Source organism: Phalacrocorax carbo, chromosome 8 (assembly GCF_963921805.1).
Source record: "Phalacrocorax carbo chromosome 8, bPhaCar2.1, whole genome shotgun sequence".
NCBI classification, from domain to species: Eukaryota; Metazoa; Chordata; class Aves; order Suliformes; family Phalacrocoracidae; genus Phalacrocorax; species Phalacrocorax carbo.
In genome coordinates, this window is record NC_087520.1 from 610,497 (window position 1) to 633,354 (window position 22,858).

Below are 22,858 nucleotides of genomic sequence, written 5' to 3' on the forward strand. Positions count from 1 at the left end.
ACCATGGGGCACAGCAAGGGACATACTTGTAATGGGCTCTGGCCTCCCTGGAAATTATTAATTAAATCTTATCTTCTGCTTGCGTGGACACCACCGGTGTGACCCTGCAAACCTGGGCAGCCCATCGGGCAGCAGTAACCGGGGCTAACCCAGTGGGGAGCCACTGTGATCTGCCCCGACGCTGGGCCGAGGAAGTGGTGGGCAAGGGCGGGGTGGTGGGCGAGGTGGGGGTGGTGGGAGAGATGCTCCCCACGGGGAAGAGGCACCCAGCAGCACCGCCAGCCCTCGCCCCACGTGGCAGCCCATAAATGGTGGAGGAGAGGGGTTTCTGCCGTGTACTGGGGTCCCCACAGAGCGATGCGGGAGGGAGTCAGCCAAGAGTCAGGAGGCCCCCCATGCCTGGTGTGGGGCTGAGATGTGACGTTTGGGGACATTTCCCCCATCTTCTGGCTGGTGCCGGCACCCCCATCCCACCCGTTCTGCTCCTGCAGGCCACCATGTCCCTCTGCCGAGGTGACGCTCTTGGTGGTTCACTGGGCCAGCGTTCCCTGCACTGGCTTCAGCCGTCCTCGGCCTCGGCTGGAGCTGTCGGCTCCGGTTCTTGCCTGTGACGGCCGTGCCCCCAGCCCAGCACCTCGTCCGTGGCCTCCTGGGAGCCGCCGTGCTCCTGGCGCAGGAGCCAAGGGCCCCTGTTCCCCATGGACCCATGTGGCAAGACGGGGCGGGCAATCTGTTTAAGCAGAATTGCTCATAGTTTGATAGAAAATTGTTGGACCCGAGAATGGGATGTTTCAGTCAAAGCACATTGGTGTTGCTGTTTGATTGCATGTGCATCTTCTGAAATAGCAGTCGCCGCGTCTAGACGAGCGATAGCTTTCTGCCATGTCTTGGCCCTTCTGTGTTGCAGGATCATTTTCTGTGTGGCTCTGCATTTGTTGCTAGTTTTATAATAAGCAAATCAGTTCGCTATGCCCTCTAATTAATTTTGCTGTGTTACTACATTAATGATAAAACCTCACTAGGAACAACCAGGTTCAGGTGCGACTCTGGTTCCCGCACTGTGGCGGATGAACAATGTCAAGATTATCTCAGTCTAACAATTTTGTCCAAAATATTTTGCAGTAATACTGCCTCAGGAAGCACTATGTTTAGCTTCAGTGATACAGCCCCAACACCAGAAACAGCTCCCAGCAAAGACCTTTAATTCCCTGTCAGAATCAACTTAATTAAATCCCATCTGACTGGGAGAGGGTTTTCATTTGACCTAATGAATGTCCATGCTTCCATTTGGAAGCGTATTACATCCCAGAGTTCATTCCCTGATAACAAGCAAGGTTTGCCTGTTTCCACTGAAGATAGATGAAAATAAATCCAAATAAATTGTCCTTCCAAGAGGACAAAATCCTTGGCAGAATGATTAATTAAAAATTAAGAGCAAGGGGACTGTAGTTGAATTTGCCGGCGTGCCAGGCACGGCTACGTGGCTGCCCCGGGCTGGTGGTAGACCAGTGGGCTGGGGTGCTGGCGTGGCAAGATGCCTTCCAGCCTGCTTACTCTGCGTGGAGGAGCTGGTCTGAACTGGTCACCTGGAGAATGGACACGAGCCTGTTCGTGCTGGGACACCTCAAATGCACGTCGAGCCAGTGGGTCGGTTGGGTGCCTTGGAGACGGTCTCGTGGGATAGGAGCTCGGCCACCGAGGGTGGCGGGCGTTCAGGGCCCCGTGCAGGGGTGACACCGTTGGCACAGCACCTACCCTGACCAACACCCTGAGGGTAAGTTCTTGTAATGCACAGCTGCAGAAAATGACGGGAACTTTCTGAGCGCTCCAGACTGCTCCAGAGGATCTTTACTCTTTCAGCTCTCTGAAATCCTGGTCGTTTGCACACTTAACTCATAGTAAAAATTAACAGACCGGTTTGTGCTAATGAAAAGGCTTTGCTGGAGAGTGATCAGCAGGTGTCTCGTCTTGTATTATTGGAGGGTCCGTCGGTGTTCTGCTCTATATATTTCTTGGAGATGATGCTGATGATTAGCAGCCTAGCTAGGATCCAACTGTAGAGATCTTTAAGCTTAAAGGTACTTGTTCTCCCATGTTAAAGATTAATTTTTGTTATCACAACCGAGCAGATCCTAAAAATAGTCCATGACCATGACCTCTCCATTTCAGATACAGATTGAGTAGTGATTTATCACTCAGGGAAATAAGCAAGGTTATTTCATTTTTGGGCAGCCAGGAGGAGGTATTCCAGTGGTGTATTAGACCCTTATCTAAGTCAGGAGAAAAGCAGTACAACCAGGTGTGTATGTGAAATTCCTGATCAGTTTCAAAAATAAATACCTGTTATTTACACTTACAGTTTATAAACCAAGTATTTTTTCACTCTCTCTTACATAGCAGCAAGAGTCAGAATGCTTTCTTGCTCAGACAGATCACGGGCCATCTCCAGGGCGAAGGCAGCGCATACGCTTGAGTGCTCTCTGCTCCCCAGGCGGCGTGGCTTCGGGTTTTGCCGTGTGGTGCTGTGGCCGGGGAGCACCACGAAGGCAGGTTCCTCATTCGGACGGCTGCTGCCTGCTTCGCACTGAAATTGGGCAGGGCTCTGCAGAGGCTGGTGCCTGTTACATTTTCTGAACCATTGCATCGAATGATGCTGAATGCTGCTAGGTACAGAAACGTACATACACACCCTGCGAACTGATACCAGCAAAACCCGCAAGGTTCAAAAGATAGGCTCGTTTATAGCTATAATCTCCTCCTTCAGCTGCTGCACACATTACTTTTAAGCAATTCATGTCAGTGGCTCAGAACATCACTGAATGAACCTAACACTAAATTGAAAGAAAGAAAGTTTAATTAAAATACTGAATGGAAAATGTCTTGAGACAAGCTCTTCCAGGGGCAGACTGAAAGTGATGGCGCAGACCTCCAGCTTCCGTAGGAAGAAGTGTTAAAGTAGGCAGAAAATCTAGTTCATGATGAGTTTTAAACTGAGCAGACAAAACGTGTGGTGGACTGGCCCTGTGCAAGGGCTCTATCAGGCTTTTCCTGGGTTAACGAGGGTTTTTGCACTGCGTGGTGAGGGGTTTGTGTCCCCAGGCGAGGAGCGGGTGTCGTCCTTGAGCCCTGTGCAGTGGCAGAGCCTGAGCAGCCCCACGGACACCTGACACGGGTGCTGTGCCCTCGCGTGTCTTTGGGAACAGGGTGCGTCCTGGAGGGAGGACCCCGAGGAGCACCGGCCCCCAAAGGCACCGGGAGGGCGATGGTGGGTGCCGACGGGCCACGCTGCCTCCTGGGGATGGACCATGGGCTGGAGGATGAGCGCAAGGACCTGCAGGCGATCAGACTTGACTGGGAGCGGTGCAGGAGAAATGCTCTTAGCTCTCGGTGGCCGATGTCAAATTGAAATGCCCCTTTTGCTTGGGCATGGGGTGGCTCTGATGGAGTAGGTACAGCCGCATCGCCCGGCACTGCTGTGCTGCAGCTGCTCCAGCCCAACAGGAAAGAAATCCTTTTGTGATGCCTTCCTACTTGATACAGCCCCAGATGTTGGATTAAGCCATCTTTAGCTGATTAAATTCAAATCTATGCAACAAATGCCAGGGACTGTCTGTACATAGCTTTAGCATGTTTGCTTTCCCCTAAATATAGAATTGGGATATTAAGCATATTCTTTCAAATATCAGCACTCTCTGAAGGCTGTGGCTTCCATGTGTGCTTTCCTTAAAGGTAGATTATGGCTGAGAAGGCTCAGCTGCTCCGTCCAGAAGGTGTTTATCTTCCACCGGCTGCATTCCCTGTTAGACACGCCGGGCCCACCCGTGTCTCACCACTGGCCCACCAGTGTTTCTCCCTCTGCTCTGCCTCCCCGGCTGCCCCCACGTGCCGGCAGCCCAAGAGACGCTCCTGGCTTTGGGTGCCTTTATGAAAACTCTTCAGTGGGTCCACCCCATTTACACAAGGCACCCCCTTGCAATAGACTATCCTATGCCTGTTTTGTTTGCTGTATTGGCTTTCTAAAGCATATTCTAAGCTGTGTCACCCTCATTACGGCTTTTCAGCTTTAGGGAGAGAGTATCCTGGGACCGTACTTGACGTGGGCCGCGAGGGCTGCAATCGCCAGTTTGTAGGTGAAGTGCTGCCGAAAAGCAAGCGTGTGTGTCTGGCCGGCGGTGGTATTTAGGTGAGGAGGTGTCTGATCCCAGGAGCTTCAGAGGAGGTGAAAGTGCAGCATTTCATGTCAGAGCCGGAGACAAAGTGAACAGTTGTGATGTCCATGCTGTGAGGGCCTAACCTGGGGGTCTCGAGGTCTGAAACGTGCCTGTGCACCCTGTTCCGGCAGACTTCGAGGGGAGCTGCGGGCAGGCAGAGCCCTTGGCTGGCAGGGGAGGACCCCATGAGAACCCTCCTGTGAGCTGCCCCGCTCCTGGCTGCGGGCTCTCGACCTCAGGAGGAAACTGTAAAGGAGGTGAAAACAAAAAAATTCTCTGATGAGGGAAATTCTGAGCTGAGTAGCCCAGACGGTGGGTATGGCTTAGGGGATTCAGGCGGCTCCGTCCGTCGTCCGTGCCCGGGTTTGCCGACTGGCAAAACTGTTACTGTGAGTCTGCATGATTGTAAAGTACTTTGTGATCCTTCATGGCGTAAGTCCCCATCAGTGGTGCTCGTTGTTGAACGCTCGGTATCGGCGTCCTGTTAGAGACTCCACTTGCAGGAGGAGTTCTCCGTAGCGGTTGCTGTGTGTCGGCACTGCCTGCGTCCAGCTTGGGACCTTGGTCCAGGGGCACCAAACTGGAATAACGAGGCAGAGAACGACGTCAGTGCAAGATGATAACAAATTTTGGTCATAAGCTGGAAGCAGCTGCTATGTATGAGAGGAAAGCTTGATGCTTCCAAATTTTACTTGCTTAGCTGACATTTGGGTACTTCTAATTAAAATTAAAAAAAAAAAAAAATCAATAGGTTTTGCTGATAAGCTAACAGATGGCTTCAGCAAGATGACCAGAAAGACAGAACGCATGGCACACTGAGCGCTTTGGCAAAACATCCATCTTGGTGTCTGCACGCCGACTCTTCTGCTGTAATAATAATTTAACAGTGCTATACATGTGTTAGGGTTTCCTGGGTTTGCAAGGCAACGTCTTGAGAACACACGTATGTACCGATGGTCGGAGCCGGTTGCTGTAGTGGTCAGCACAATGTTGATCTTGCGAGAAAAGCTGTCTTTGTATGCCTGCTGAGGATAAGGGTATTTTAAATACAGAGAGCTCGCAGTATTGTTAATACCTGTGAATCTGTGTTTTCCTGTGTCAGCGGTTCGGGTTTCAGCAACCAGTGATGTCACTGGAAACACAGGTTTTCGGAAGCTCTTTGGAAACCAGACCACATTCTGGGCTGCTTATTCCTTTATGCCCACGAATGAGAAGTGGCCAGACGGTCTTGTGGCAGACCTGGTAGAGAGCCCAAGGTTCGCAGAAATCCTTAGGGTTTTTACAGGGGTTAGCGTGGTGGTGAAGTGGAGGGCTTGATCAACACTCATGTGCTTTTTACGAAGTCCAGTTGATTTTAAGAGTATATTTGTGCAGGCAGATTTGGATTTTCTAGTACTATTCCTAAGCCCAAATCAGCCCTATAGAGAGGGTTTTCTTCTGGTGTGCCTCTAAGTCTCTTGGCAAAAGGATGGCAACACAAATTCCGCAGCGAGGCAAGGCACGGAGCACGGTCAGATGAGTCGTCTGGGGATGCCTCTGGCAGCACGATCCTGCTCAGCAGCGCACCGCAGGCAGCCGGCACAGCGCCCAGCCGGGAGCGCAGCGGCCGGGGTCTGCGGGAGGTGCTGGCGCTGGGGAGCGGTGGTGGGGGCGGACAAACCGCCGTCAGACCGTGTCACTTGCCCGACGCTGGTCCTCTGATCCCCTTCAACAGTAGAAAGGTTGGCATGTAATGGAAGGCTGTACTTATGCATGCATGCAACAGGAACAATGTGGAAAAGAACAGTAAAAAAGAGAAAAAAACCAATGCAGGAAGTGATGGATTTTAGTAATTGCACAACTGATGATAGGTTCTGTTTGCTTGGGGATTGCCGCGCTCTGTAGAACATGTTTTGTCATTACCTTAAGCATACTTACAGGGCGTCTGTCCTGCCACGGTGAAGATTATTAAGGTGGCATCTTTAAATATTTTCCATCGTGCATAGAGCTGTGTGCACGTTTGCATTCCACGAGTGGGCAGTGCAGCCTCCTCCCCTCCTTCTGCGTGTGATAACTTCGTACCTCGGAGGAGGAAGGTGCCAGCCTGGTGCCAGGCGGGCAGGCCCCAGAGACGGCTCTGGCTATTTCCAGGTGCCAGGAGAGGCCGCAGGCACTCGCGTGGGGCACGGCCCGTCCTGCTGCTCGGCTGGGGGCTCTTCGTGGGGGTGAGAGCCGTCCCCGCAGCCGAGGCTGCCATCCTGGCCACGGAGCACCCACTCAGCTGGCGGAGGGCTGATCTAGGTCTCCTGTGAAGCGAGGTGCTCTGGGACACCACGAAACAGCTGTTAATTTTCCTCTCGAAGTGAGAAGGATTATTTGCGCTGGTAGAGAGATTCTCTGGGTCCCACGCTAATTGTCTTGATTAACATCCTGTTCCGCCATCACACGTATAATGTATAACAGCTCTATAAGGTTTTCATAGCCTGACCAATTAAAAATTGTCATTAATCCAAAGCTAACGGGTTGCGCATCTCAATGCTGAAAGAGGAGCTTTCCGTTGCACGTGCAAATCCACGACCGGTGGGGGTTCGCAGTGCACACACAGGCGTTTTGGGGCTCCTGGGCTGCTGCTCCACGGGCGCTGCCAGGGACGGGGGAGCCGGGGCAGCCTCACTGAAACCCTGTAGCTTTTCCCCCTGCTCTGTTAACCTCCTCATCTGCTACCAGCGAGCGTGTCTGCTTAATGAAGGGGCTTGCGTCTGGCCAGGAGAAGGGGGATGCAAGAGCCCAGCGCAGGAGGTTTCACTGTGTACGCCAGCCTTTGCCTCACTGCTTTCAGCCCTTGGCCTCTGCCTTTTCTACATCTTGCCCACAGCTACCATCTAAAACCACCAGCATTTTCTGAAGCAAGCTTTTCTGCCCCGAGAGCAATGACTACTGCACGCCCTGCGGGACACGGCCCGTGGTGCTGCAGCGCGATGCCGCAGTCTGCTCCGGTGCAGCACCAAAGCTGCCGGCAGCCCCGCGGCGGCCGGAGGGCCACGTCCTTCCCGGCAGGATGGGTTTTCCCTGGACTTCTTAGGATCTGGCTGTTCCTGCCCAGAGCACGGGCGGTCTTTCCCACCCTTGCGGCACATGGGTGTCCCGGTACGGGTAGGAGGTTTGGCCCAGCCTGTCACACAGACCGATCCCCCTGCACCTCTCCCTTTCACCTCCTCTCTTCCTTCTCCGCTGTGCTCCGTGCCTGTCCCTCCACGCTGGGAGGGCAAGGGACAGCTGAGCCCCAGGGCGTAGCTTCATCTTCCAGACGTAGCTCTTCCCGTGCGTCTCGGAGTCATCTGTTACTGCAAGGCAGAAGGTGAATTTGCCGCTCCCGGGTGTGGGGTGACGGCCGCGCTGCGTGGCCGGGCGGGAGGGGCCGCAGCCTTGCATCTCCTGCGTCTCACGTTCGGCAGGGGGGACGAGAGCAAGCGTGTTTCTGCTCCGTGCTGGGAGAGGTCCCGGCGCTCCCCTGAGACGGAGGCTCCAGCCCTTTGCTTCGACCCGTGTGACTGTGGTAGTCCGCTGCCACGGGACCCTCTGAAGTCGAGATGTGTCAGGGTGAGAAAGAAATGTCTCTGTCAGGTGCTGTGCTGAGTTTCGGTTCTGAATGAAAGCTGCTGTTGGCCTTCTTTTCTAGTTTATTATTCCACCCCTGTTAATGAACCAACCGGTTGCATTTTGAAGCTGCGTGGTTTCTGCTGATTGCATTCAGCTCCGGAGGAGCGTTCAGTCGCGGCTGCCACTTGACAGGGACCGAGTGCTGCCCTGCACACCCGGGCACCTGGGACTGCGAGAGCCGCCGCTCTCTGTGCACCTTCGTGTTAAACACTTCCATGGCATTATTTCCTCCGGAACTCTCATTTCCAGCAGTTACAGTGAATTAAACCTTGCGAGGATGGTGGGAGAGAAGTAAATCCACGTTCTTCCATCTAGGCACTCTGAAAGAGGCGCTGCAGTGGGGGATGCTGCAGAGATGCGCTGCGAGCTACCAGATGGAAGTTTCTTTCATCTAGGTTGGTAGCACTAAATTATTCTTTGCTGTAACAAGGGCAGAGAAATTTTGAATGTGCCAGTATTTTTAGCACTTAAATCTAGGAGAGTTATTCCATTTTGGGGAAGAGTAGCAGCTGCTGCTAGCTCTGCAGCATCGCGTTGTCGCGACGAGAAGCCGTACCCAGGCGGCAGAGCTCAGCAGCGCGTCCAGCCCTCCCTGAAGCTGCCGGGAGGTCTGACTCCGAGCTGTGACTCCAGCCCGACCCCTGCAGAAAGCAGGGCTCGCGATGGGGCAGAGGAGGGGGCCTGGGCTTTCCCCAGGGTTTGGAGGTGCTCAGGCGTGGTATTTTTCCGCAAGGCCCGGCCTCCCTCGTTCACCGCAGCCCTGGCCCGTCTGGGACGGGGGGGTCGGGCAGGCGTGGGTGCCGTGCTGTGCTGCGCTGTGCTCCGCGGTGCTGGCAAGCAGTGGTGTTTCAGGGCGTTTTGCTGATGATACCAGCTCCTTACTGGGCTTAATGCAGTGGAATTGATTTCTGTTTGCCAGGCTATCATTCACCTCAGCAGGGAAAAATCAATGCAGATCAATCACATGTGATTTTGCATGCCATTAGATCCCAGTTTAACCTCTGCTGTCCCCTTCCTGCCCGCTCCCCCCCACTGCGGACCACACAGTTTGGGGAGGATTGATGGCCCAGGCTCAGCCCTGCGTGACCTTGCAAATTCCACTTTGCCTGGCCTGGCGGGACTCGGGCGGTGCTTCCCTGTCCCCTTCCAGCTCCGAGGCCTTGCCCGGGCTTTCCTCTGCAGCCCTTCCTTTCTGTAGCTGAGGGGCCCTGAAATCCTCTTTGTTTTGGTTCCTTGCTAGCCCTTGCTCACAGGCAGGGAAGAAAGTTGCATTCAGGTCTTTGGGTGAGCTTTTTGCTCTGCCTGCTGGCATGGAGACTGGGAGCTCTGGTGCTGCTGCGGGCGGCCGGCTGCGCTGGGGGGACACGGCGCGGGGTCCCGCTCCTGCAGCTGGTGCTGCCGGTGCTGCTCTTGCAGCTGCTGGGGGGTCTGCTTCATTTCATGGGAAGTGTTTCCAAGGTGCCCCGGTCATCCCCAGAAAAGGCGAACCTGTAGAGCTTCAAAGTCCCTCAAGTGGCCAGGACGGCTCCTCAGCTGCCTTCTGATGCAGAGGTCCCCGCTGTGTGCGGGTCGGGAGGGGTTGGCCCCAGAAGCGTTCTCCACTTGTTGGCTGGTCGGTGCCCACGGCAGAAAGGCACGGTTGGCCTGTTTGCATTTGGAACTGGTGTTTGGCTGGTTGGTTGGTTTGGGGCTGGTTGGGGGCTTTTTGTTTTGTGAATCTGAACTTACAAAAGTGAGAGCAGGTCATGGTTCCTTTTAAAACGCCTTGCAGTGTTCAGGCCTGAACGTTGCTATTTTCACAACTCTCCGTCAAAACTCTGCAAGTCTGCATTTAAAGCTCCAACATGCAGCATGAATTCCTTGTTGCTGACAGCACGTGTGTTTCAGAGTTATTAAAAATACCCCTTCTATCTCTTCTTTTTTTGAGAGGCAGACAGAAAGGGAAACCAAAGGGATCTCTTCTAAACAGTGACATGCAAAGAGTCTCACAATTTCCTGAGCAAGACAAGACCCACAGGCTGTCACTGAGGTTCGGAGCCAGGAGTCCTCCTCGGGAGGCTGAGGACTGTGCTGTATTATTCAGTGGAAACTCGAAGTTTTGCATCCTCCTTGAAACCCCTTTCTGAGCTCGGGGTCCACCTCCTGCCACGCGGTGGTGGGGTGCGGAGATGGTGCTTTGCCCGCACCAAGACTCCCGCAGAGGGCCCGTGGGTGGGCTCGTGGTCTGGCTCTCCCATTACCAGACGTGTCTTTCATCTCCCCGCCTAAGACCTTCAGTTTTTCATCACCACCTTGTGCTTTCTTCATCCACCTTAATGGTTTCAGATGTAGATTTTTTTCTCCCGTTAACAGCATCCCGTTCGCTTTCTCCGTCACAGCTGAGCAGCAGGCTGGGCAGGGGCCTCACCGTGCCACAGCTCCTTACGCTCCTGGTCGGGGGCAGCATCCCCTTCTGCTCAGCAAATCCCCCTCTGCCCTCGCTCTGTGCCAGGGACTGACTTGGGGACGGGGGGAGAGACATGTTTGAGGTGAGTTATTATCCCACACTTATAAGCATTAAACTGGATTTGACAACTCATAGCTTGGGATTTGAACGATCTAAATCCTTCTTCATTTGACAGCCTGGTTTGCTGTTATTTATGGCCCTTCCCAATTTATTATCATCTGCTGAGTTGGAGGCTTTGTGTGCGGTGCCATCCACCAAGTGATTTATACAAATAATAAAAAGAATGGGGCATCTGGAGCCGAGCTGTGGTCAGGAGTCCCCTCCGCAGCCTTGCGGGGCACATGGCGCCGGTGCCTGGCCGCAGGGCTGAGCAGGCAGGAGCACGCCAGCGAGCTGGGGACAGTCTGGTGTAGTTGAGAGGTCAAGGAGCTACCTGAGAAAGGCAGATCTCCACCCTTGAGGAATTAGGGAAGGAGTTGGCCTGATGGTGTCATCTGCACAACTCCTGGGCCTGGCCGTGGATGCTGGGCCATGGGTCTGCCCAAAGAGACCCGTCCCACTGGGAAAGCAGCCAGAGGGGAAGGAGGTGCAGGAAAAAGTGACAAGGATCCGGTCTTTGTTGCTCTTCCTTCTGGGCTCCCAGCTTTTGCAGATTGCCCTCAGTTAGGGAAGAAGTGCAGGTCTCGGGGACCGTCAGGTCTGAGGTCGGGAGCAGAGCTGTAAGGGCTGAAGCGTTCCCCACTGCTCTGCCCAGGTGTCAGGGCTGAGGGGAGCCTCTCGGTCACGCTGAGATGGGGCTTGCCCCAACAAAAGCTGATGCCTTCATCCTGGGGAAGGGCTGGTATTGTGTCTTCAGTAGGTACGTAAAAAAGTAAAGAGAGAGATAAGAGAGCAAAGCTCTGCGCGGCTGGAAGGAGCCGGATTGCCAGGGCTGGTTTAGAGACAAATCCCTTGTGGGTCACCCGAGTGTCCCTGTGGGATGGCTCACGGCTGTGGCCACTTCCAAGGAGTGGGGAGGCAGGGGTCAATTGTTTGGAACTGCAGCTGGTCAAAATCTGAGGGTTTTGTGGTATGCTTGTCAATGTTCTGGCAGGAACAAAGGCAGTGCCAAAAATGGTGGAAAATATCGCAGGTTTATTTTCTACCTTTTTCTCTCCTGATTTTTATTGCTACACAATACTTTTCTCATGCATCTTCCATGAGTGTGAATAGTCTTATCCTCTTGACTTCAGTCAGACTCCGCCAGCTTCGTGTCTGTCCGAAAAAGCAGCAGCAAGTACACCTGCTTGTCTCTTGTTTTGGGGAGCGAAAACCTGGGGTCGGTTTATGCACGAAGGGCTGAGTGACGGTGACCAAGCACCAGGACTTGGAGAACACATCAGCTCTCCAGTACCGGTACCTGGGCGAATGTGCCCGCCATGCGAGACACTTGGAGGAACAGAGGAGCTTTAGGGTGAAACCGTACATAATAGCGTGTTACCTCTGGGTCTTGTTGGGTTGGAAATTGCGAATTTTGCAGCTGTATGACTGACTCATTTGTGTACCTCAGACACAAAGTTGGCTGTTTGTGATCTTCCCACTGTAGCCAATTCATCATGATGATGCTTAACAGTAATGCTCTCCCTGCCTCTGAAGGGTTTTCTCTGGGGCTCGCAGGGAGCGAAGCTTTGCAGAAATATTTGTGCGTATGTCACGGTCCCGCCCCGCAGATGGAGGAGAGGGTGCGCAGGAGGGCTGCGTGACTCTCGAGGGTGCAGAAGGCATGGGAGCAGAGGCAACCAGGGGAGACGCTGTCATGCAGTGACTCACACGTCCCCTGCTTTAAGGTGACAGCGTTCCGGCACACCTTCTGGCGTTAGCCGGAGGCCAGTGCCAGTGACGCGCTGCAAGCACTCGAAATGAGCCTCTGCCGACATCCCTCCCGGCATGGGCAGCGGAGCTGGGCTGGGCAGCAGCTCGGTCCCGCGGGCAGCGCACAGGAGTGCCCGTGCGCCGCAGCGGGCACCCACCAGCCTGCCCGGCCACGTCACCCAGTGCATTCTGCCAGTCATAAGCACAGTGCAAGCACATTTCTGAAAAGTTAATTTAAAATTGTGGGTCATCCAGTAAAGCTCTGGGTGTGAAAGGTTGCTGTAATGCATGTGCCTCAGCTGCAAAGGGTACTCTTACCTGCAGGTGGGTTCTTCCCTGGCTTTCTCTACTCTGAACCTTTTCCTGGCTTGCTGTGCTGTGAAAGCAATGCAGAGCACTCCTTCACAGCCCTTTTAGCCCATTGGATCGGTCCTGCAGTACAACCCAGCAACGTGCAGCGGGCCTGGACCTCACGGCTGGGCCGTGGGCGTCATCCTGCGCGAGTCGGGGGCGCGCGCTCCTGGCGCTTGTGGTGGGATGCCTGTGGTGTCCCCGTGGCCTCCCCGTAGGGACAGGCGGCGTCAGGGCCCTTCTGCGTGGAGCTGCTGCTGGTGCTGGGGCAGGCGGGATGCTCCAGGAGCGGGGACGAGGTGCCGGGGATGTGCCGGGAGCGAGGATGGGGCACCCAGGCCCCTGCATTGGGGTGGGCAGGAGGAGAGGGGCGGCAGCATGAGCGGCTCCCTGCTCCAGATCAGGCTGCTCGGGGGATGCAGGTCTTGGCACTGGCTGCAGCTCCCTGGTTTTGTCTTCTTTATTTTTAATAACAGATTAGTTTTCCCATTCCTTGCAGGGAGCACGCCTTCCCTCCCCACCAGGAGAGGGGGAGGGGGTTCTGTGTGTGTTTTATAAATTTCCTATTTTTCTGATAAAACTGTATTGCTACAGCGGAAATCAAATCCTGTCTTCGATATTTTTAGCATGAAAGCGTGAAGGAACACTGATGCTGAGGGAAGGGAGGATGGGTGGGTGCTGGTGGAGGGGAGGGTCTCCATGGAAACTGTTTTCTTTAAATTCCCGCATTCGGGGCACTGAGCATGTAGGAGGTGATGAAGGAAATGAAAAAGCAAAAAAAGAGAGAAGCTTTTTTTCCTTTCTGTTGTCACAAAACTGCTGTAGGAACCTTAGGAGAAACAGGCATAAATTATTGATCATTTCAGTGTGAATACATGTGAATTTTAATTAATAATCACCCCGTTGTGTCTCTCAAGTGCGGTGGGTGGGGATGCGCAGGCAGCAGCCCGTGACCGACCAGCCTGTGCTGGAGGGGCCCAAGTTTGTCAAGAGACATCTTTGAAAAGGGTCTGATGCCGCACTGTGCTCCTGAATTGGAACCTCCTCCATTTTACCCCTCGGGATGTTTTCCTGCGCAATGCCAGACTGTTGTTACTACCCAGAGACGCTGGGGAGAAGAGCCAGAGCCCAGCCCACGGGTGCTTGGGGTGATGCTCCTGTCGACAGCGGTGGGGCTTGGGTTGGGTTGTACCTTTATGCTCATTTAATCGTTAGGGTTTTTTTAAGGTACGAAAGTGTGGTGTTAGCCAGGCTCTGTTATCACCCTGTCTGAAATCCTGACGGTGGGCATGAGCAAACGGTCGGTCCAGGAGGTCCGGGAGGTTTGTGGGCCCTCATCCCCCTTCCCTGCAGGCGCAGAATAAACAGGCGATGGGGCCAGGTTGGCTGGAGGATCCTCGTGGTGCCCGGCCCTGGTGTTTTAGAGCTCTGCTGACAAGGTGATGCATTAGGTAGCAGGCGCCATCTGAAAAATGTCTCACTGCAGCACAGAAAGTTATTTTTAATTCATTGAAAAGTGAATGACCTAAACCCAGCGGCTGGCGATGTAGAAGATTAAATAGTGCAAAACACATATATTTTCAGCCGAGTAATTTTAGAAGGAAAAAATACCGCCTAGTGCGAGGTGCACGTTAACACGGCCCGGCCACGGCCTCTGCACTCCCTCGGCTGCTGCTGCGGGTTCTGTGCCAAGCCCGGCCCCGGCACATTCTCCGCATGACAGCCCTGCTGATGCCCGGCTCATCTGAGGACATCGCAGGGATGTTCACTGGGGTGGAGGTCACCTGCTACACGAATGGAAAACTCTGCTTGAACTGGGGCTTAGCTCAAGCTGCTGAGCCAGATTTGGTTCCAAACACAAAGTTTCTCAGTGCTTGAGCGTGTTTGATGTTGGCTGTGGTGTCTGTGTGCAGCTGTGGATGCAATTACCTGCGAGAATGGGAGACGGCTTTTGGCTTAACTTCTCAGGGATATGTTTTTTCTTACATTTGTTAGACCCAACGTCCTTCCCTTCAAATTGCAAGTTGTTTTCTGAGTCTGCAGGGTCCTCAAATGCTGTGGCAAGTCTGGCAGGTTCGCAGCAGCATGGGTGGGATTTGCCCTGACGAGGTATTCTTTGCCAGCCTTTAACAGATGTTTAAAAATACCTGTCTCGCCCTTTGGGAGGCATTCGCTGACTAGAGTAACTGTCGGAAAGAGAACTGTCAGGTGAATGTTTTGTTTGCTGACGTTTTGTTAATTTAATTTCTGAGGTTCTAGCGTCAGCGCAGGCTCTTTGCAAAGGTTTCCCTCATGCAAGAGACTTCACGGGTCCTTTCTATTCTGGCCCATCAGTCGAGCAAATCCAAGGTTAAAGAACTGCATTGGGTACAGGAGAGATTTGTTTTTCATAGTGGATCCTTGTTTCACAGCAGCATCAAAAACGTGTCTGTACTGTGGGAGCAGGTTGTTGATCTCCCTTTCTGTTCTGCCAAACCTAAGTAACCTGGCTGCGTATTACGGCTGAGTTCAGGAGCTGTGCGGGAGGGAAGCACTGTGCGCACCGCGTAGGGAAGTCACGGGCGCACGAGGCCGTGCCTGGTTGCCTCCAGTCCAGGTTGGATGCGAAATAGTGATCTAGAGGTCAGAGGCTGTGCATCGTGTTATCTGGCGCATTAATGGATTATAAACCTATTGGCAGAGAGGCAATCTGTTGAAGGGGGTTCTAAAGAGCATGCAAGAACAGCAGAAGCAACCAAGAAGAATGTATAGATGACGTTGTCTAAGGAAAACCAGAAAAAAACCCTGAAAACCTTCCACGACCTGTTTTCCCAGTTGCTAAATGGGAACGATATTTAACCAATAGTTCAAACCCAGGCAAGAGAGGAAGAACACATGATCTGAAGAAGTTCAAGATCCATGCAGTGACTTTAACCCCAAAAGAATTAAATCCCTAACAGATGCTGCCTGTGCCCAGCGCTGCAGTCGGCTCTGCCGCAGTTAGCCTGGCTCTTCGTTGCTTTTCAGCCTTTTTATTAATGTTAGTAGCAGACGGTTAAAACCTTTCTGGCAGGTTCTGCTGATCACAGAGGCTGTCCGAGGCAGGAGGGCTCCATGCAAGGGAATAAAGTGCTTCGCCTTAGAGCCTTTCAGCTCAGTGCCAGCCAGTCCAGCCCCTGGCACGCACACCCCTTTCCGCTGGCTCAGCAGGACCGGGGTGTTATCCTTGGCCTCGTGGGTTTTGCTTCCGCAGCGCCATCTCCGTCTGCAGACAGATTGTCTCCCTAAATCTATTCACAGCAACCAAGTGTTGTAAATGAATTAAGATGAACGTCGGAATGCATTTGCACGTCACTACAAATGTGCTTCGTGCTGGAGAGCTGGGACAATACGGGTAGGATGCACCAATATTAACAGGAGCAGCCTGGAGTTCAACACTCACCTGCCTGCAGCCATCTGGATTTTCACAGCTCAGCAGACGCGGTGGGCTCCTTGCACGCTACTGGGGACAGAGAAGATCCAGAGAGTAAGTGGGGAAGTCCCCTTGAAGACATGGAGCGGTGGGCAGCATGTATAAGTTGGGGATGGTCTTGTGTCCCCAGTTTCTCTGTGCTGGAGGGCTGGTTCCCCGTTGGCACGGCTCGGAAGACACAAGCCACCGACATGGGCAGCAGAAGAGGCAAAGCCTGTGTGAACTGAGGCTCGGCAGCCACCTGTGTAATTGGGGGGTGTGCCTGAGGTCGGGGTGCTGCTGCAGGCGGGCTGAGGGCAGCGGTGCACCGGTGAGCAGCGGGCTGTGCCGGTGTGCGCCGGTGAGTGCCCCGCACCGCTGCAACCGGGTGGCTGTCCAGGCACTGCCTGCTGCTGTTCTGTGGCTGTTCTGTGGCTGTTCTGAGTCCCAAACCCGGCTGGGGTCACTCGCTCAGCTGAGACACCATCCTGGGGTGGAGGTGTGTTGTTTCGGGGGGCCCGTGGCTATGGAAGGGCCTCTGAGATTCCTCATCTGGGAGATGCCGTGGCGTGGGGTGGGTGCTATCTCGGCTGATGTCCTGGAAGACAGACCATCAGAAGAGTTCCCAGCAGCTGTGCAAGTCTCTGTCAGCCTCTGAATTTGGGTTGACGGCCTTTTCTTCCCTGTCTTTTCTAATCTGCTGTGGTAACTTTCTAGTATGTATCTGAGCGGGATAAAAATCATAGGAAAGAGAAGAGATAATTCAGGTTATGTGGTTCAGTGCTTTCTCTGCTGGCACATGACAGAACTGATACACAAGAGGAATCACCCCGGTGCTCGCAGGGCTCCGTGGGTGCCGCTGCCCACAGTCCGGGCAGTGCCGGTGTTTGCAGCCACAGCCGTCACGGGCTCTGCCCCTTCCCAGAGCTGCGGAGGCTGCAGCCGTGGGCTGCACAGCCCTGTTAGTACTGGTGGACTGGAGAAACGAGAGGGAAAAGCAATGCAAATCTTGTCATCCATCTTGGCAGGAGCGAGCTGTCTGTTATCGTAGCTAAGTACCGTTCATTGCAAAATCAATCTTGCACCCAGCACTGGGTCTTGGAGGCTGCGCTTGTTCTTCCCCCTTCCCCAGTTTTGTGCTGGTGGAGAGCTGTACTCCAGGCAGTGGATGAACACCAGTTGGGCAGTAATTGCCGTGGAATTAACCTCTGACATTCTTCTAAAAATAGGCCCAATAAATCCAATCATTAGCAGCTCTCCTGCTTGCTTTGCCTCAAGGGTAAACACTGCAGATTAAAGTGTTTACAAGTTACAGGTCCGTGAGCATTTCCTCGCTTCTCCCCGTTACTGCACCCGAGCGTCCGCCCGGTGACGGCACTTTGGTTTGTGGGGAGGGAGAGCAGCGCGAGCACGGTGGCTTTCAGAGCGACGGAGGGCTGAAAAGCGTCGCTTCAATTTGCCTTAATAGACAATGGAAGATTCAGCAACGGGCAGAGGAAGCTGGCACAGTTGTTGCGGTCACCCGGGCTTCTCTGCCTGCTTAGGGTTGGGCACAGAATACCAAGGTGTTTTCATCCGTGTGCTCCCTCTCTTCCAAGGGTGAAGGCAGGCCACCTCCCCAAGCGTTGGAGGGGAGCGAGGAAGCAGAAGAGCTGCGTGGGAGCGAAGCCTGCCCCTTGCATGGGGCCGTTGGCGAGGACAGCCGGGGCGCTGGGCGGCACCGAGCCCTCCCTGGTCCCAGGAATCGATCGCACCACCCGAAATGGTGCGGGTGGCTCCCCAGGGTGCCAGGGAGCGTGCCGTGCCGCGCCGCGCCGCCCGGCTCCGCGCCCCCGCTGCCGGCACCAGGGCACAGGCACAGCGCGGAGATGGAAATACCCCTGGATTCGGCCACTGGGGCACAGGCCGGGGTCAAGGGGGCAGGAGCGCTGCGCGGGTCTTGCTTCACAACGGCAAAGCTCCAAAATGCTATGGCCATTATTATGATAGACAATAGAAAAATGGAGATCTATGGAGATCCCACAGGGGATGAAGTGCTGACAAGGCGTGTAGCTGGGAATGGAGCTTTCTAGATGCCTGTGAAAGCCAGTCTGTGGTTACTTAAATTGTCTTTGTCGTCTTCTTTCCAGCTGACATCATCTCTACAGTAGAATTCAACCACACCGGAGAATTACTAGCAACAGGGGACAAGGGGGGCCGTGTTGTAATATTTCAACGTGAGCAGGAGGTAAGTGCCAGTGAATGCAACATGCTCATTTCATCCTTTTAAGAGAAGCTTCCTGCTGTTTCCTAAACCGTATGTGTCACTCCCAACCTCAGGTCTCTCCTGGCAGACTCCAAACTGAAAAGCGACTATTAGCATAAGCAGGACCAGATTTCATCCTGTAAAACACCCTCCGAACCCACGTTGCTTTTCCCGCATCCTTTTGCGCTGGTCGCAGCTCTCTGCAGCCAGGCGTAACTTGGATCAGGTGGGCACGTTCGAGCGTGCCACGGGTGTCTGTCTCACAGCTAACGCCACCCCCAAAAACCCTCTCGCACCGCCAAAACATCTGGAAAGCATAGATGGATGAAACACTCATGTTTCCCTTCCGAGACACTCTGCCCCAGGACATTTAAGCAAACTCTTTTTGAGGCTGCAGTCTGCCCAGCCTGCCCAGCAGGAGCCTTCGGCACGGGCGCCCGCGCTGGCGTGCACGGAGCCAGCCTGGCCGGGGGAGCTGCGCGGGCCCCCGCCGCCGGGAGCTTCCCCGCCAGTCCCGAAGCCGTCCTGGTTAGCTGGCCTGGCATGGCGCGCGCGGCATCGCACGGTCTGAGCCGGCGGCAGCCGTCCTCCTCTGGGTGCGTTTGCTGGCGGTGGAAGGGATGAGTCAGGCCTGGCCATGAAAAATGTCACAGTCTGATCATGGTTTTAAATTTTTCTCGAAGTTACAGCCTCAAAATTATTTCTGTATACGCTGGAGAGAACCGATCGGTTAAAGGTTGCACTCATAGACGCTTCATCAACCTCTCCAGCAGTATTTCATTTCTCATTTCTCTCTCATTTTATTATTCCGCTGCTTTTCTTGAACTTTAAGCTTCCTAATGTCACAATGGATGTATTCTGTTCAAGTCCTGCTTTGGAGCAGGACTGTGCTCCAGGGGACAAGTGGGGCTTCGCAGCTCAAATGAATCATTTGTGTGTGTGAAGTTCATCTCTGCGATAGTTTTTGTTTAATTACCTCAGCCCCGTTCAGAGGCTGGTGCTGGGTGGTTCACCGCATGGGATTTGCAGATACGCGACGCCTCACGAGTCTGAGCCATGGCACGCAGCATCAGTTCCTGCAGATTGTGTCCTTTTCTTGGGCGCTTTGTTCTTGCTTCATGTTTGTGCACCCGTGGGGCAAAGGCTGCTCGTCCTGTGCAGGAAGCGTGGTGCCAGCGGCTCCTCCGAGGCTGGGTTCGGCTCCCGGCAGGGGCTGGCGCTCGGTCCCAGCCGCTCTCCGGGGACAGCCAGCGCGGTGGGCCCCGTCCCCGCGCCGTCCCCGCTGCGCACGCCAGCGTGCGGGAGCCGCCGCGCCAGGAGAGGCCGTGCCTTGGCATCAGACCCGCGCTGCGTCACCGGGTGCTCGCCATCGCTTAACAAACCTTAGAGAACCACAGAGTCAACAGAAAATATTCTCTTGCGCTCTGTGCCTCGAACTCCTCTGTGTTCCCCTTCCTGCAGAGCAAAAACCAGCCCCATCGCAGGGGAGAGTACAATGTCTACAGCACCTTCCAGAGCCATGAGCCGGAGTTCGATTACCTGAAGAGTCTGGAGATAGAGGAGAAGATCAATAAGATACGATGGCTCCCGCAGCAAAATGCAGCCTATTTCCTGCTCTCCACCAACGGTACGTGGCCGCGGGCAGCCGGACCGGCTGGGCAAGCACCGGCCCTGCTGCCCACCGCCTCGGATCCCTGGGCCCCGACAGCCAGACGGGGCCTTCTCTGAAGTGTTTCTTTGGGAAAAATATACGTTAAAAAAATGTTGACTCCCTTCAGGGTAACACGGTGTCACAGGGGCGCAGGAACCTGGCCAGAACTGTCTGGCAGAGCTCAGTTCCTGTGCACGGGGCTTCGTCCTTATTTCACAGCCTCTGCTCCCTGCAAGGGAGGGTGTCTCTTCCCCCTGCTGACAACTTTTTAGTTTTGTTGGGTTTTTTTGATCTTGGGAGCTTGGGGTTTTTTTCCTTTTTTTTTTTTTATTAAAGAAAACCTGCAGCTGATTTGTTTCAATTTGCAGCTGCGTTCAGCTCAGCAGTTCCATAGTACATTCAGATAAATATCAGGAGGGTCCAGGAATATTACTTGGGATGAATGGAACCTTAAGATGGATGTGACTTAATTACTTCAGGGGAAGAGGAGGGGTCTAATTATCTTCCATAACCAACTTACTTTGTATTATAGAATTGACTCTATTGATCATTGTAATAAAATTCAAAGACTTATTAAACTCATTTGGGGGGAGAATCATTGAAATGCAATGAAGATTAATTATCAAGCATAATGTTCTGTTAATTGAGTTTTTAAATAGTTTTTTGATTAACAGGGATATTATCTTTCCATTTGGGATGGTGTTTCATATGCTAGCAGGTTATCAAAATGATTCTTTTAGAAATACTCCTGTGTTACGCTGTTTCTTTTTGTTCTTACTGTTAAACTAACATTATATATAGAAACCCCCTGAAGTAAAGCAGGTTAATAAAACCAAAATTAATGGCACTCTATTGGAATTGCCATGTAAAGGAGAAAATTAAGATGGATGATACAGTTGTGTATGAAACCTGGTGGAAGTGATGATAAACTACTGATACAGTCTCTGCCAGGAGAGAGGAAAGAAAACACCATTATTCAGAATAAAACCACGTGTTCCTGGGGCTCCTTCCCCTGGGGCTTTCGTGGCACAGGGAGGGTGGGACACGCCAGGAGGGGATGGGGAGCTGCCGGGGGGTTCAGAGCTGCCTCCGGTCCATGGTAAATGCCGGGCTCTGTGCAGTTTCTGGGTGAGGAAGGACAGGATGACTTTTGAGTGAGTTACAGGCACCGTTTTGCCTCCTTCGGGGAGCTGTCAGGGACAGCTCCCCCCCGCCCATGCCTTGCTCCTTCGCAGTGCTGTTGTACCAGCCAGCTTGCTGGAGCCTCGAGTCGCCCGTTGCTCTGCGCCCCTCGTTGCACTCTAGATTTCTGCCTGAACTCTGCTGGAAGCAGAACTATTTACCTAGTGGCACACTGAGCCTGGTGAGCTTTAAAGCTGTGCAGAGCTCCCAGCGCCTGCTCCCAGCGCCTGCTCCCAGCGCCTGCTCCCAGCGCCTGCTCCCAGCGCCTGCAGGGTGACACGCAGCTGGAGCCACCCTCGGGCGTCCCCATCCCTCCGCTCGTGTTTCCTCGCGGGGCCAGCGTGGGGCTGGAGCGTGGAAGGCAGCTCCTCAGCGCTGGGGGTGGGCAGGGATGGCCAGGGGTGTTTGCAGCACAAGAGTCAAAGAGGAGGAGAAGTAGAGCAGCGAGCAGGGACAGAATTAGGAGAGCTGCCACATCCTTGCTATTTAACACATTTCCAACTACTAGAAGCTAAATTCATTTGGAAATTCCTCTGAAAAAGTAATGGTGGCCCCTGGATAGCTGCCAACATGAGCTGGGAAACGTAGGAGGAAAAAAATCTTATGTGGGAGCCTGCCCTTGGCTGGCTTTCCAGTGGGTGTGCAGGTGTGGGGAAGGGGGGGCGTGCCCGTGTGCGTGCACGAGCGTGCGAGGGCGGGGGGAGCCGAGCAGCTGCCTGTGGCACTGGGCCCTTGCTGGGACGAACGTCGGGTCCAGCCTCCGTGCGCTGCCCCGTCCTGGCGCCAGCACCTCGTCACCTCCTCTGGGGGTAACTCGGCCCTGTCACTCGATATATTGAACGGCAGCTTTCAGGGCATGACCTCTGAGGTTCTGAGCCCTGGGAAATCACTTCTCCTATTATTTCTCCATTAATGCAATGGTTCTGTTGTTCAGCCATCTCCTTACATCTGCAATAAACGCACTGGCAGTTGTCCGGCAGGAGCAGGGAAAGCAGGGCTCTGGGATAAAGCGCTGTGGTGGCAGGTACATCTTCCGTAACTGCTTTCAGCAAGTTGCAGGTGGGGACGCAGCAGGCTTCTCACTGTTAAACCGGCTGTGCGGCCTTGGCGTGGTGGGTGGGCGGCTGGGGGAGCAGCCAGCCGTAACGCTCTCCTCCCTCCTGCCCCCCAGATAAGACTGTGAAGCTATGGAAGGTCAGCGAGCGGGACAAGAGACCGGAGGGATACAATCTCAAGGATGAGGATGGCCGTCTCCGAGACCCCTCCATGATCACCATGCTACGGGTGAGTGCAGGGAGGCCAAGGCTGCCAAGGAGCCTTTCCTCTCACGGTCCTGGATGAAAATCGCTGCCGGCGTCACCTGTGTGCCACGTTACTGGTAAAGCCCTCCTGACGCAGCAGGTCGATGTTGGAGGGGGGGGGGGGGCGCGCCTTGTCTCAGAGGCCAGTGCTTTGGCTGGTGTGTGGGCGCGGAGGAGGGGGCTGCGCCGACTCTGGGCTGGCGTGCCGTGAAGCGCTGCGTTGCGTCTCCGTCGGGTACCCCAGTGCCGCGGTGCTGCTGCGGCACTGCCTTGCATGCCCGTCCTGGCCAGGAGGCAGTTAATGAGCTCTCCCTTCTTAGTGCGTTCGCAATAGCAACTTACGCTTTGGAAGCATAAGTACGTCCTCTAAATGAGTTTTCCTCCCAGCCTAAGGAGATTAAAACCAGCCTCCTGAATCAAATGTAAACACCTAAGGCTATGTTTTCCATTTACTGAAAGGGGGATGGATGCACAGACCCCATTAAAGCAGACGCCCCTGTGCCCTGGGAGTGTGTCTGTCCCGGGAGGGCACCTGGCCGGCAGCGCCTGCA

General features: G+C 54.1%; 1 protein-coding gene across 3 annotated transcripts in view; it reads left to right on the forward strand.

The window, feature by feature from the left end:
• The window catches only part of PPP2R2B (protein phosphatase 2 regulatory subunit Bbeta), a 114,765-nt gene that overhangs the window by 67,393 nt on the left and 24,514 nt on the right, over positions 1-22,858 (forward strand). For all 3 annotated transcript variants that reach the window (XM_064458204.1, XM_064458205.1, XM_064458206.1), the window contains 3 exons: positions 18,058-18,155; positions 19,635-19,800; positions 22,178-22,290. In XM_064458204.1, the coding sequence (XP_064314274.1) occupies positions 18,058-18,155; positions 19,635-19,800; positions 22,178-22,290 (377 nt within the window). The remainder of the gene's footprint in view (positions 1-18,057; positions 18,156-19,634; positions 19,801-22,177; positions 22,291-22,858) is intronic.